General features: G+C 47.6%; 1 protein-coding gene across 13 annotated transcripts in view; it reads right to left on the minus strand.

The window, feature by feature from the left end:
• Nucleotides 1-16,037, minus strand: part of DISC1 (DISC1 scaffold protein) — a 369,472-nt gene that overhangs the window by 264,822 nt on the left and 88,613 nt on the right. For 11 of the 13 annotated variants that reach the window (XM_019813074.3, XM_045039941.1, XM_003993922.5 and 8 more), the window contains one exon: nt 8,701-8,851. In XM_019813074.3, coding sequence (XP_019668633.3) covers nt 8,701-8,851 — 151 coding nt within the window. Of the gene's footprint in view, nt 1-876; nt 5,621-8,700; nt 8,852-16,037 lie in introns of those variants that run through there. The other 2 variants (XM_045039947.1, XM_019813085.3) reach the window with 2 other exon arrangements.

Below are 16,037 nucleotides of genomic sequence, written 5' to 3' on the forward strand. Positions count from 1 at the left end.
TGGTTTAAATCTAGACATCGCTGGGGCGCCTGGGTGGCTCAGTCAGTTAAGCATACGACTTTAGCTGGGGTCATGATTTCACAGTTTGTGGGTTCGAGCCCCGTGTCAGGCTCTGTGCTGACAGCTCAGAGCCTGGAGCCTGCTTCGGATTCTGTGTCCCCCTCTCTCTCTCTCTCTGCTCCCCCACCTCCACTCGTACTCTGTCTCTCTCTCAAAAATAAACATTAAAAAATGAAAATAAAAAAATCTAGACATCGCTTCCTCAGCCAATGAAATATTGTAAATTATCAAGGCCACTGTGAAAGCACAAATACCATAAAAATGCAGATAACTTTACAGTTCTGCCTTTATATATATGTAGTTCTATCTATCTATGGTAGATAGATAGATCTACATATAGATATGAATCTGATTTGTATCTAAAAAGTAAGCAGAATAGGGGTACCTGGGTGGCTCAGTCAGTTAAGCGTCTGACTTCAGCTCAGGTCATGATCTCACGGATCGTGGGTTCAAGCCCCGCCATCGGGCTCTGTGCTGACAGCTTGGAGCCTGGAGCCTGCCTCAGATTCTGTGTGTGTGTCTCTCTCTCTCTGCCCCTCCCCCACTTGTGCGCGTGCTATCTCTCTCTCTCTCTCTGTCTCTCTCTCTCTCTCTCTCTCTCTCAAAACTAAATATTTTTTTAAAGTTTTTAAATAAATGAAGAGTAAGAATAGGAAACGAAACATCATTGTCTTCTATAGTCCTATCCCACTCAGAAAAATGACTACACTGCAAGGGGGCACACGGATATTTATGTGGGTTTGTGACAGCTACGCCCGATACAAATGGCTCCAGGACAGACTTCAGTTGAATGGGAGCAAAGAGGATGGCATGGGAGACGTTTATTTGGAAGATTTTATTTAGAATCCACTAATTCGAAAACAAACTCGGAGGAGTCCTCTGCGGCACACCGCACGTACTCTTCTCCACTTTTCCTTCCCTCCCATCTCCAGGTGATGACAAGGAGTCGGCGGTGGGTCTCCATTAGCCATACCGATGCCAGTCTGGTGCCTCACCTTGAGCCCCGATTCAGGCTTCAGAAACATGCCCTGGTGTGTCTTTCTGGATAATGATGGCCATTGTTACGTGGTACCGTAATGTAGTCATCCCATTTTGTACCTCTGGTAAAACGTGTCTGTAACAGTCATTTTCTCATCTTACGGAGCCCACTGTCATGGATTTCCATGGTGGGGTGGTCCCAACATGACAATTAAATGAAAATAAAGAATCACACGTTTCAAAGGGACTAGAGGAAGAACTGGTCGGCGGAAAAATGACTCAGCCCAGAAGCATCATGGACTACACGATACTCATCTCTCCTGTTCCCCACCTGAAAGGAAGTATGTGAGCAGGAAATATTTGGACAGGCTAACCGGAGGAGCTCCGCCTTGATAAGCCCCATCGGAAAACCATTGTATATCTCTGTTTTTAAACTTGGTTGTATTTTATCCTCTTGTGTTTTAAGTTATCCGTCGGGAAACAGTCTTTGATAAAGGACATTTTGCGCACACGCACACAATTTAGGCTGTAGATATGACCAATTTTAAAGTACATATTGCTGAAGGTCCAAGGGAAAAATACACAGGAGGCATACAGTCCAAGAAATACAGGACGTTAATGAGAAAATTATCAGTCGCAGGTGTGATAGTCAACCAAAGCCCTCTCTTAACAGAAAGTAAAAAATAACTCTTTTGACTAGAGGACAGATACAGTAGGAATAGATGCCCCTTTGTCCCCTTCTGATCGCTGCTGTCACAGGATATTGAAATGTAATTTTCTGATTGCTCCAGAATCAGAAGCTAGAGCTGAAACGCAGGCCCAAATGCTCTCCATTCTAAACTGCTCTAACAGCGGGGTACGGTGCCCCACGCCAGGCATTGCACAAGCAACACTACCACAGCCAACCACCACTCAACACACACACCCACTGGCCATGTAGCAAATGGAGCTTTCATGAGACATGCTTCTCCTTCCCCTTTCCACAGCCCCACGGGGGGGGGGGGGGGAAGGGGGAGGGGGTGAGGAGGGAAGAAACGCTCCCACTCAATCCAAACAAAGGCAAGAACATCCACCAGACCCACTCACAAAGACCGGGGGGGCCCTGTAAGCAGGAACACCTGATTCTCCGACATGGACATCTGTCTAAGTTGGGGTTCTCTTACCAGAAAGTCTGAGACAAGAATCTGAGTTTGGGCTATTTTCTGGAGAAGTGATTCCCAAGAAACTAAGAGTGAGGAAGCGAGAAGCAGGAAAAGTCAACCAACGGTATGTTACTGAGCTGATCACCACAGGGACAACTGGGGCCCAATCCTACCAGGAACCGCCTGGAAAAACGTGTGGAATGTGCTTCAGAACTGTCGCCCCAGAGGCTGGGGAGGGTGGCACACCTATCCACCAACTCCCACCCCAGTGCTTGACAGCTGCCCTCAGGGGCATTCATTACCCACTCCCCGTCCTCACAAGCTTCAGAGCACGTCGTGTGGCACGCAAACCTGTTGGGAGCAGGTGGACAGAACTGTCCAGAACTGGAACGGAAATCGGGAGGGAGGCCAAGAGATCGAGATACAGGACATCAAATGTCTGCAGCAATGTGTGCTCTCACACAACTGACTTTCTGATGTATCACTACCCCCTCAAGCAGGGATAAAGAAGTTGGAGGGACGCCTGCGTGGCTTAGTCAGTTAAGCGTCCGACTCTCGGTTTTGGCTCAGGTCTCGAGCTCATGGCTGGTGAGTTTGAGCCCCACGCTGGACTCTGAGCGGACAGTGCGGAGTCTGCTTGGGATCCTCTCTCTCCCTCTCTCTCTGCCCCTCCCCCTCTCACTCTCTCTGTCCCTCTCAAAATAAATAAATAAATAAACTTAAAAAGAAAAAGAAGAAATTGGAGAGCCACGGCAAGGCAGAGAGGTCTGCAATGGGACAGCCTGAATGCCTACCGTTCGGTGTAGCAAAGATAGGTGAACTTCCCGTGAATCGAGTAGACATCGCAAACATTAACCTCCCCAAAAGTGTGCCCGTTGGGCAAGGGGACCCACCGAAAGAGGCTGAGTAATATGTGAAAAGGGGTGGTTGCCCAGATGGGCTGGGAAAGGTTGAATTCACCTCAGGGTCTGGGCATGGTGGGGGGGGGGGGCTGTGGTGTCGTCTGGAGAACCCACGTGTGGGTGTCCCTGGACAGTGAGCGTGCCAACGCCTGCACAGGGGGTGTTCCAGTCTGTTAGCCAGGGAGGCAGCGATGACCAGCAAGGAGAGGGTTACAGACAATGGACAGGGAGAGATTCAAAATGGATATGGGAGATTAAATTGGACCCGGGGGGCTGAACATCAGTAACTGAAAATGAGCCAGACGTCCGTGGTACCTGCCCAGGCTATCGTGGGCAATGGGAAGATGTATCCAGCAGAACACGACAGAGACCGGAGAACAGGAAGACCATGGTGTGTTTGTACCTCCCCTGAACAGAGATGCCACAGTGAACTGGTTATCTTACTGAGCAAAGTGGGACCAAAACCAAGGCAGGCTCCCAACCACGTGAGTGCCGGTACCTGCCACTGGTGGAGTCGGGTTAATCCGCGAAGGGACGGTGAAGCTGTCTGGGCTGCGGAAGGAACCTGAACGAATGGAGTGTGGTTCAGCGCGGTATTCTACTCGAGACCCAGAGAATTCAACAGTGGTTTTTAAAAAGCTGAATGGACCAGTGGCGCCCGGTGTATGGCTCAGTATGGATTGTGTGGCTCAATCCGTTGAGAGTCCGGCTTCAGCTCAGGTCATGACCTCACGGTTCATGAGTTCGAGCCCCGCATTGGTCTCTGTGCTGGCAGCTCAGAGCCTGGAGCCCGCTTCGGATTCTGTGGCTCCCTCTCTCTCTCTGCCTCTCCCCCACTCACGTTTTGTCTCTGTCTCTGAAAAATGAATAAACCTTAAAGAAAAATTTTTTAAATAAACACTAAAAGAAAAATTTTAAAGTGGAATGGACCAGATTATTAACAACAAAGTGACAGTAAAAATAAAAAATGAAATACAATGACTGATGTACTTGGGTGTTTGCATTTCCTTCAATCTTATTCTAAAGCAAATTTGCTTAACCTGAGATGCAAAGACCCCTCCTCCCCTGCAGAGTGAATGGCTAAGCCTCAGAAGATCTGTGAGCCTGTGGAAACTGCAGGCAATCAATCGTTAGCATGGTTGTACATATGTGGTTTGGTGATGATGGAAGGAGCCTCTAGCTCTCATCAGATTCTCAAAGAAATACTTGATCCCCAAAAGGGTAGGTGTCACTTATTTGTGCCGTTCATCAGTACTGAAAATTTCCCATGTCAATGCAACTATTTCGTTTCTACAGGAAAAGTACAGTTCATCAAAAAGTATTCCGTTTCCTTCTTGACTCAGAGAGCCCCCGGCCTGTAGGAAATATTTCTGTCCCGGCTCCATCCTGACTCCAAGGCTGTGTGAGCTCCAGCCCTGCACCGTGGCCTCCTGGTGGCCGCCGTGAGAACTGCAGCCACAGTCCCTGGTTTAGGGGAAACCCGTTGAGTCCAGACACCCCTGTGGGTGATATATATTACAGGGCTAGATGGGCAGCTGGTCCACTGAAAGACAATTTTCTAAAAGTTATTAATAACTATGTAATTCTAGTAATATGCATTAGAAAAATTTAAGAAGTTGATTTTCAGTCATTATGTTCTAATTGAGTTAATAATAGGCCAGGTGGATTTGGCAAAAGAAAAACCACAATAATACGTACGTAACTGAAGTTTGGAAAATAGTGATCTAATTCAATCCTCTCGTTTTCTGGTGAGGAAGTGAAGTGTGAAGAAGTTAGGAAACTATGCCAGGTTAGCAGAAGACACGGGATCAGAACTCAGGTTTCCTGACCTATAATCCAGGGTTCTCTAAGATTCTATAAAAGTTCTTCTGACTGGAGGTGTCAGAACAAAGGCTGAAGGAGCATGTTCTCTAGGGCAACTGAACCACATTAGAGTGAAAGTTCTCTCTCTTTCTCTTTCAATAAATATTCACATATATCTTTGTGAACCCCTACATAGATACATGCACATATGATCACATTCACTCGTTCAGTGAACATTTATGGAATACCTATTTGGGGTCAGCCACTGTTCTAGCCTCCAGGGATAGAAAGATAAATTTAACACAGTCTTGTCCGCAAGGAGCTCACAGCCTGAAGAGTAGACAGATACTCAAGGAAACAGATTTATTTATTTAAGACCCAAGACAGGGGTGAAGTAATTCAAGGTGATTCAAGGGGAGACGGTGTGATTTCTGGACAAGGCTTCACAAGGACGGTAGCTGAGCTGAGTCTCGGACAATGAGCTCTTGAGAGGTGATGACGGTGGGGCAGGCGCAAGATCATAGAATTCAGAAACATTCACAGCATTTAGGTAACTTCTAATACTTCAGTAGGTGTGGATTGTAGGTGTTGGTGATGGCTAGTTATATTCTGGGCTCCTGATGGTGAAGAGCTAGATTGGAAAAGCACTGAATGCCATGCTAAGTAAGCAGCACAGATTTTATCCTGAAAACACTGAGGGCGACTGGGCGTCACATGATATTCCCATCTGTGGCACTGCGGAGAATGAGTGAGAGGGAACAATACTGGAGTCAGAAACACCAGCAAGGAAACCATGGCAATAATCCAGACTAGAAACTCTAAAGCACAACCAAGGCAGTTTGACATGAATGAGCAAAGTGGGTGGTGAGCTGAGGTTAGACAGTAGAGTCAACCATGAAATTGGAAGTGAGGAAAAAGGAGGAGCCAAGTATGTCTCAGAGTTCTTCCTTGGGTAACTGGGTAGATGACTGAGTCAGTAACTGAGAGTGGGGATGTCGGAGAAGAGGCTGATGGGGGAGAAGAATAGCGAATCTAATAAATAGATAGTTTTAAGATGAATTTCCTAAAGGCAAGGATAAAAAGATACTAAACTTTTTAGGATAAAATAAACAGACAGCAAACTTAGTAAAGGTCAGTGAGATGTTCAATAAAGGCCAAATGGTAGGTTGCAACTCTGGAGAGGGATCAGGGCTAAGGATATAAATTAGAGGAAAATTAGTATGTTAAGGGCACCCGAAACACAGGGGTATTTGAGGTCACCCAGAAGGAGAATATATAAAGTGAGAAGACAGGATAGGCTAGAGCAGAAGACAGAGGAACATCAGTATTAAGGAAATGGGGAGAGAAACTGGAGTTCTCAAGAGGTTGAGAAGAATGGCCAGCTGGGTAGCAAGAGGACCAGGAAAAGGGTGAATCGTGATAGTCTAGGGGAGAGAGAGTTTAAGAATGAATTTGATTGATGAAATGTTACAGACCTCACGGTGATACAGAGCAGAATAAGAGTGGAAAATGCCTTTTGGGTTTAACAGAAAATCATTGCTGACTGCTGCAGTGATAGAGACGGAAATCAGATCAGAGATAAAAATCAGGTCAGATATCAGACCATGGAGGTCAGGTCCCATTCACTCCAAAAGTGAACATGAACTAAAAGCACAGTGTGCAGGTAACCCCTGGGCGGGGAAGGACAGAGGATAACAACAAAGCAAGCCAACAGTTTCTACTGGCTCAATAAGTGGTTAATAAAGGCCTCCACTTTTATGAGGAGAATATTAAGTTGGACCCTATGAAACTGCCATATTTATAAGTCACAGTCAGATGTAAGGAATGTCAGACGTTGTCACCCAACTGAGAATGGGTGATACCGACTGTATCGTCGTTCCTCATGGTCTGCGAGAAACTCAGCCAAGATCAGCGTATCGCTCTCCACTCAAATCACTTGGAGGCTAAACAGACAATAATGGACAAGACTTGGCCAGACTTAGGCAGCTCAGCGAGCTAGTTCCAAGCCAAGACTCGCACCAGGCAGCCAGCACCGTGCCCGGGCTCAGCACCCACCTGCTGGGGGGTCTGCACAAGCTCCTTAACCTCTCCTGGACCTTGTATAAATATAAAGACAGATGATGATGATGATGATGATGACATCAATCTCCATAGCGATGCAGTTAATAAAATAGTTCTACCTCCTAGAACTGTCTAGAGGACTAAATATGAACTACTTCCCATCCACTGAAGGAAGAATAGACAAGCAAAATGTGGCACATCCGCGCCATGAACTACTGCTCAGCCTTACAGAGGAAGGAAATCCTGATACATGACACATGGATGAACCCTGAGGACATTCTGCTGAGTGAAATGAGGTTCCGAGGGGAGTCAAATTCGGAGCCAGAAGCTGGGGGCAGAATGGGGAGGGGGGAGTCCGTGCTTAACAAGGACACAGTCTCAGTTTAGGAAGATGGAAAGAGTTCTAAAGATGGCTGGCAGTGATGGTAACGCAACAATGTGGATACACTTTACGTCTCTGAGCGGTACACTTAAAAATGGTTAAAATGGCAAATTTCGTGTCACATACACTTTATCACAATAAAAATGGGAAAAAAGTAGTGAATTCCTAAATCACTCAGTCATTGTTATGCAAATGTTGTTAAATAAATAGAAACACAATGCATTGGCAGATGTCGCATGACCCAAGACCAGAAATAACCCCAAAGCACAGAAGAAAGAAAGAATTCAGTAGAAAGTCAAGTTGGGAAGGACCCCACATGAGTGAGAAAGGGAGGGGAAATGAGGCGATACCTCAGTGTCGATGAAAAACTGCATCGATAAAGGAGGTGGAATCCACCTGCTCTTTAAGAAGCCCAGTGAAAGTCCACTCAACAAATATTTATAAGGAAGCACCTCCCAGGTGCCAGGCACTCTGGCACATGCTACCAGCAAAATTGTAGGGCAAGAACATGAGAAAATGATTGGCACAGCTGTCAAGACAGGCTGTAGGGAGACACCAAGACAGATGAAACGTACAAGGCCACGTACACTTCATAGGAATGAGCCAGACCATCTTGTGATTGCCGGGGCCACCCGGCAGTCGGAAATACAGTGTGGTTGCTGAGGCCATGTTTACCACTAAGGAGAAGCCGGCCTGAGCTGTGATTAGGCTGACAGCACCCATCGCAAACCTGTTCCCTCGCAAGCCCTTCCCCAGAAGAGAGGCAACAAGCAGGTAGAGGAGAGCAGTGGTTCTCAGACTTTTCAGACATGCCAGCGCCTGGGACCCACCCCCAGAGAGCCTGACTCAGTCCGTCTGGGTGGAAGCTGGGCATTTCAAGTCTCCAGGTGATTCAAACACGCAGCCAGGATTGAGAGCCCCTGCATCACAAAGAGCGATTGCTCCCTGTATAGCAGGGATCCCAGGGGCCCTTCGGGTAGCAGAAACAGCAAAGGTTGATTGGCAGCTAGAAGTGACCGTCAGGAGGATGTGTTTTTCCCCTTCAGTCAGAGACGAACACCTGTGGATCTCACAGGCTTGACCAAGGGGCTCCTGACAAGAGGAAACCCATCCCTCCTTCTGAGAAGGCTGGCTTCCCAGGGGAAGCTTGGTATCCAGGCTGTGCCGGGATACCAAGGGTCTCTCCCCGTCACTTAGCAGAAGTGCCTTCTTAGGGGAGCGTGACCCACACCAGTCACTCCCTCTGGAAGGAACCACCCCCACCTGCCCAGCCAACAAAAGGGTGCTTCCCAGGAAAAAGCAGCTGAGGGTCTCCCTAGGTATTCACCACGTGGGAGCAGGAGAGGAAAGTGGGGGCGATCCAAGTACTCACAGCTGGGAGGCCCTGTGGCGCAAGGCTGCCTGGGCCTGTGCGTCCAGGTGGCCCAGGAGGCTGCAGAGGGCCGGCTGCCTCGAAGGAAGCTGGAAGTGTGGGCTGCCTTTCTCCTTCTCCAGCTCTTCCAATCTGTGTCTTAACGCCTCGGCTGACAACCCAAAACAGGAGAGAGAGATAGAACCATGAAACTCAAAATAGGTAATGCAGCGTCCCAGAGCCCCACTCCCAGCCAACGTTCAGCTTAACGATGCAACACAACCGTGTCTGGTGCCCGCAACTCCACCTCTCAGCTGGTGCTTCTGAGAATCTTCTTTTCACTGACTGCACAGCCCCACCTACTTTTTGTGCTTCCAAATATCAGAATGTACACTGTAGGTATTTATATCATGGGCATAATTATGATCATCCTATAGGAGGACACTTGATATTAATTTTTTTAATTTTTTAATGTTTATTTATTTTTGAGACAGAGACAGAGCATGAGCAGGGGAGGGGCAGAGAGAGAGGGAGACACAGGATCCAAAGCAGGTTCCAGGCTCTGAGCTGTCTGTCAGCACAGAACCCAACACAGGGCTTGAACCCACAAACTGTGAGATCATGACCTGAGCTGAAGTCGGATGCTTAACCAACTGAGCCACCCAGGCACCCCAACATTATTTTTAAAACCATGGTTTTCACTTGGGAGAAAACCTGCTCATTTTGATGAGTTTGGGGTCTTCAATTGAAAAATGTCAGTGCCCAAGCTTGGACTTTAAGAATGTTTCCTTACAAACTGCCCATCAAGACAGAACCAATTACAATCACTAAGGTCATTGAAGTGATGTTTCAGTTCTATGTTACAGATGACCATATGTCCACCTCCGTTATCAGGTAGGGGTCCTATTACTTTTTAATGACCTTAAGTTTCCCTAGGACAAGGTGCAGATGCAGAATCACTGTAAAACAGTTTTTCTCTAGAAAAGTAAGCTTGAGAAATTGGAATCCCCTCCAATGAGAACTTTTATAACCAAACACCTGAAGAATTGGAAAGTCTCCCCTAAATCCATTTCTGCAGAAATATTAAGACTGGGTTCAAAAATACCATCCATCAGGGGTGCCTGGGTGGCTCAGTCGGTTAAGCGTCCGATTCTTGGTTGTGGCTCAGGTCATGATCTGAGATCATGAGATTGAGCCCCGAGGCAGACTTTGCACTGACAGCGTGGAGCCGGCTTCGGGTCCTCTCCCTCTCCCTCTCTCTCTCTCTCTCTCTCTCTCTCTCTCTCTCTGCCCCTCCCCCACTTGCCCACCTCCCCCAAAATAAATAAATAAGCTTTTAAAAAAAATTAATCTTTAAAAATATCATCCATCAGATCTTCACTCCTGCTGCTCCTTGCCAGGCGAGTCGGCAGAAATTTGATGGCCTCCACCCTTGGGTAGTAGGTGGGCTCTGGGGCCACCCAGGAGCCCAGGAAGCCACTTCTGGCCATGAGCGCCTACTGCTTACCCTGACGTGCAGTGGAAACATTAGCGTCTTCTGTGTGTGCCATGATGGGAAGATGTTTGGGAGGCCCAACCCTAGACCATGCTTCTTTACATATCCATGGCCCTCAGGGCATTTTCCAACTAGGCCGTTTCTAGAAGACCCAGTTTTATTTATAAAACTCTTTGGACAAAACTTTTTGCCGTATACCAGCAGAGGTCAACGCTAAGCACGGTGCGCCCTCGACATGACGCCTCTCTCTTCCTGCCCTACTCCCAAGGTGCGCACTTGGGCAGAGGAAAGGCAGGCCTCAGGTGTTGTGGGCAGCAGACAACCTCCCCCAGCCATATACATTGGGACCAACGGCCAGGAACTTGCTAAGAGAATTTATTTGCCAAGGATTCATTCTAACAATACCAGAAAGGGTCGTTTACTTACTTCAAGACCAAGTCACAGGGACCTGACAAGGGTTCTCAGTTGGTGCCACCTTGTTCAAGGTGACAAGACACCACACCAACAACACAGAGTGGACTCTGGCCTGGAAGTTGTCTCAGGATAACACCAAGATACACCTATTCCCTAACACCAAAAGCTTCAACCTTTTTAAAAAGTGAATTTTATTTTATTTTTATTTTTTTTTATGTTTATTTTTGATAGAGACACAGAGCACAAGCTGGAGAGGAGCAAAGAGAGAGGGAGACACAGGATCCAAAGCAGGCTCCAGGGTCCGAGCTGTCAGCACAGAGCCCGACGCGGGGCTCGAACTCGTCAACTGTGAGATCATGACCCGAGCCGAAGTCAGACGCTCAACTGACTGAGCCACCCAGGCGCCCCGAAATGAATTTTATTTTAGTTAATTTTAAAATTTTTAATTAATTTTATTACTTAGTTGTTTACTTCATTCGTGCTATATACAATCAAAACTGCCATGCAAAGCAATAAATGCCTTACACGTGGTTTCAAATCCCGTCTTCCTGCTGTCGATGCGTATAGAGGTGTGTTACACAGGGATTAGGACAAAGCCTGTGTTTGCACCTTGGCTCTGCCGTTCCTAGCTGTCCCACCTCCATTTTAAGAATGTTCCCTTACAAACTTCCCATCAAGACAGAACCAGTTACAATCACTAAAGTCACTGAAGCCATGTTCCAATTCCATGTTACAGATGACCATATATCCACCTCTGTTATTTTACTTAACCTGTCTGCACGTCAGCTTCCTAATCTGTGGAATTGGGGCTAATAACATGTACATCCTGAAGTTTCCTGAGAATTAACTGAGATCATCTACGCAAAGCATTTAGCAGAAGCCCAGCAGCCCAGCACCTAGCACGTGTCCAAAGGCTATCTTTAGTAGTGCCGTTAGGTAGTGGCCTTGGAGTGTTTGCATGGATGTTAGACCCCCAGCCTGGCCTCCCTCTGCCACCAGCTGTGTTCTAAACTGTCCCCTCCCACTGCCTGGTGAAAAGTGCTCAGAGACTGCAAACTGACCCAGCCAAATAAAACAGTAAATTGGCTGCCAAAAATCACATTCGCCATGAATTTCAAAGACAAATATGAATTATCCCAGGAAATACCTGTGATTAGCTGTGCTCTGTGTTGCCCCTCACCTTCGAAACTGTGACATCTAAAGTTATATCCGTGTTACGATTAGAAAGGTGTGCCAGGACAGTCACCACTGATTCTATAGCTTGTTGTCCCCAGTCTCTAAATGACCTACTCCCCGAGCTTCTCAAATGGCTGTCGGCTACTGCGGGTTCCACCTCACAGGCTGGCATCAGCTCTGCTTGGCATTAGGGTGCATTCTGCTGGTTCCCCCAAAGTACACCCCTATTCACTAATTTGCTATTGCAGACAGAGGGAGCACCCAGCCAGGGCAAAGGCCCTGAGGCAGTGAACAAAGGGGAGAGAGTGTTGGGGTGGACTTGGTCATCAGGGCTGCAGAGGCCACTGTAAGGACTGTCTGTTTATCTGGAGGGAGGGGGAACCCCTGGAGAATTTTGAGCAGTGATGTGACGTGACTGACTCTTATTGAACAGGATAAGCCGGTTGCTCCCCTGGGAAGAGACCATACGGGGCAGAATCTCAGAAACCAGTCACATGGGTATTGCGGTTCCCTGGACAAGGCCTAATGGTGCCCAGGATCTGCAAGTGAAACAGGGGTGGTGGAAAGTGCCGGGATTTGGGATATTCTCTGACAGATGGGATGTTGGGAACGGAGGAAGACAGTGACTCCAGTATTTGTGGCCCAAACCACCAGGACAAGGTTACTGTGAGCTGAGCCGGGGTAATCTGCCGTTCCCTCTGTCAGAAACACCCTTCCCCACAGCAGCCCAGGCAAGCCATCCTCCCCCTCCAGATCCCCGGCCCCTCAAGTGGGTTCCCAGGCTCTATGCCCCCTCAGCACACCCAGGCTTCTGCCCACACAAGGGCCTCACACTTGTCTCCACTTATTCAAGACCTCCTGTGTCCGTGAGAGAGGGACCTGTCGCCATGCTTGTCACTGTTTAAAGACCCACACGGGGAGGCTGCCTGGCTCCGAGTGAGCACACAAGTGTCCTGCTACACTCAAGTTAGGTTCCCTCGTGGGGTTTCTTGCTTGGTGAGTTTTCTTAAGCCACTTTATATCGTTTTCATTAGCAAGTAAATGAACATAAAAACATAAAACTCTTCAAGCCTAAAAGGAAATCCACCGACTACCTTGCAAGATTTTACTCTTTCTGCCACAGGCCCTCACGGGGCCGCTGCCGGCCGGGCCCAGACTTTGGGCTCCTGGACTTGTCACCATCCCAGGCTTCCACACCTCGGTGGTGTCCACGTCACTCAGGCCCGCTTCCCCATTTCCAGGCAGGCCACATCTCCCTCACTTCCGTGGGATGAGTCACCTCTCTGCCTAAAAACCCATGTTCCTCCAGTGTTCTTGCACATGCTCAGCAGACCGCCCTTCCCAGCGCTCAGATGTGCACAAGCCAACGAATGAGTGACCAGACCAAGAAATGCGGAGACATCAGCTACGTCCTCGCACCGTGCCAAGCACATTCATACACACATCACAGAATGTTCTTGGAATCCTGGAGGACTCCGCCCGGCCTCCAGAACAAAGGCCCGACGTCTGTGGCACCAGCAAGGGCATCAGCAGGTTTGCTCAGCCTCGCTCTCTTCTCCCACACCGACACTCTGCTCCCTGAGTGACACGGTAAGGACACGGACTCACAGCACTAAGAATCAGGGCACCTGAATTCTATCACCGGCTTCAGCAGCAAGCATGCTTTTTTGACAAATCACTTCCTCCGTTCACGTCTCAGAGCCTCATCCAGCAGGTGGGAATAACATCGCCACGAGGTGTTTAATGAAATCATGGATGTCATCCATCAGTAAAGAGGTATATTGGACTCCACCCTGTCTTCGTCAGCTCAGCACCACAGGCGGGGCGGCTGAACCAACAAACATTTATTTCTCACAGTCCGGGGATTAGAAGTCTGAGGTCACAGCACCAGTACGGCCCGGTTCTGGGGAGAGCCCGCCGTGAGGTGGCAGATGGCCAGCTTCCTGCTATGTCCTCACGTGACCAATAGAGAGTACGCTGGTCTCTTCTCATAAGGGCGCTAATCCCACTCTTGGGAACTCCACCCTCATGACCTAATCACGTGCCAAAGGCCCCACCTCCTAACACCATCCCAGTGGGATTCAGTCTCAACACGTGGATTTGGAGGGACACAAACATTCAGCCCATGAATGGAGAACTCCCGTGAAGGGAGAACCTTCAGCCAGAAGAAAAATGGTTCCTCTGGGAGAAAGGAGGGTTCAGAAATGTTTGAAAATAGCATCTTTCACCTCGTAAATGCCATGCTTATTATTTCATGTATTCACTCAGTTAACAAATACTTCTGATAACTCAGTGTTGCTAGGCTGTAGGGGCTAAAAAGATGAACAAGACAATTCCTTGGTTCTTAAGGAACTCAGTGACTGGGGACAGGGGTCAAAATTACAAATAGTTTCTTATCTTCCTGTGCAGAAAAGGTGGCCAGCAACCTGCCCCATTGGTATAGGGGGGCCGTAAAGGAACACAAGGGTGGTGTTCCCACCAGCACCAAGGGTACAGGGGGCCAAGGGGCTTCCGGAAGCCACACAGAGGCAGGCAGTGGCATGGAGGTGGTGTGCCCAGTAGCACCTGTGAATGAGGGACATGAGGGGAGAGGGAGAGCAGGTGGAAGAGACAGCCAGAAGGCTAGGAGATAGGGTACACTGAGAAATAAATAAAGTAATGGCACAAGTAAGTAAATATATGGAGGACAGAGAGAGCCAGGTTCCTTAGTATTTGGAGCATATACTTACAATTATGGAAAGGGGTAAGGGTAGAAAGCACTTAGGTGTGTTGCATTGAAATTTGGAAGTACTAGTGTGATCTGATGGTTTTTAATATCGATACACATAGAGATGGAAAGAGTTACAGATGTGTGTATTTGCAGTTACGTATATTTTCTGTCTTTACCCACCAAGAAAGCCTAGAAGCAATGATAACCCCAGGAGCAACGAGTAAACCAAGCACACAGATCCTGATTTCCAAACACCATCCTCTGTGAAAGGAATCAGAGCCCTTTGGAGAAATGGCTGATTATAGGCCCGAGGCAGGGCCAGAATCTGAATACCTTGTTGCAGCAAAAAATTAGGACGTGCTCAAGGACTGATGGAGACATGTCCATAGAATACAAGAGTCGATAAATTGCAAGGAGCTCCCATTGGCCAAATCGGGTGTCATTTGAGAATCAAATAAATAATACTATCAATGAAGTACAATCCATTGAATAGAATAGGAACCCATACAACCATGCTAACAGAATGCCAACTAATAAAAAGGAACAGAGGGAGGTGAAGGGGGGGTGGGCTAGATGGGTGGTGGGCATTAAGGAGGGCACTTGTGTTGAGCACTGGATGTTATACATGAGTGATGAATAACTAAATTCTACTCCTGAAACCAATATTACGCTCTATGTTAACTAACTAGATTTTTTTTTAATTTTTAAACATTTTCATTTATTTTTCAGAGACAGAGAGAGACAGAGTGTGAGCGAGTGAGGGACAGAGAGAGAGGAAGACACAGAACCTGAAGCAGGCTCCAGGCTCTGCACTGTCAGCACAGAGCCCGATGTGGGGCTCGAACCCACGAACCATGAGATCATGACCTGAGCCAAAGTTGGATCGTTAACCAACTGAGCCATCGAGATGCCCCATAACTAAATAAATAAATAAATTTTTGAAAAAAAAAAGGAATGGAGGTTTGGTAAGGTGCAGGGTACCAGTGTATTCTTAAAATATCTCCCCACAATATACTAATAAGTGTGCAAAGGACAAATGGTAACTTTGTGGTGGAAAGACTTAGAAACCACCAGCACATCCAGATGGTCACAGCTACCCTCAGCAGTGGTGGGATGATGGGTCTACCTTGTGTGACACCTGATGAGAGACACCAAGAAGTACACAGTTTCATTTCCACATATTCCTGTCAAGGTCCTCATGACCTGAATTTAGTCATGTGGAAACATCAGTGGACCCAGACTGAAGGTCATCTGACAAAATGTAAGGTCTGCACCCCTTAGAACTTCCAAGGATGTAAAAGACTGAGTATTGCAGAATTGTTCCAAATAAGAGACTGAAGACACACGACTGCATGCAGTGTGTGAACCGTTCCTGAATCAGAATAGGAAGGAACAATGGTGGCCTTGTTGGTGAAATGCACATGGGGTCTGTAGACAGGATAGGAGGAATGTATCAGTGTTGATTTCTTGTCCTGGAGCGTTGCCACTTGCTGGCCTATAATTGTCCTTGTTTGGGGAAATAGTGAAGGGGGTACATAGGGCTGAAAGGGCATCATGTCTGCA

The sequence above is a fragment of the Felis catus genome, chromosome D2, assembly GCF_018350175.1.
Source record: "Felis catus isolate Fca126 chromosome D2, F.catus_Fca126_mat1.0, whole genome shotgun sequence".
NCBI classification, from domain to species: Eukaryota; Metazoa; Chordata; class Mammalia; order Carnivora; family Felidae; genus Felis; species Felis catus.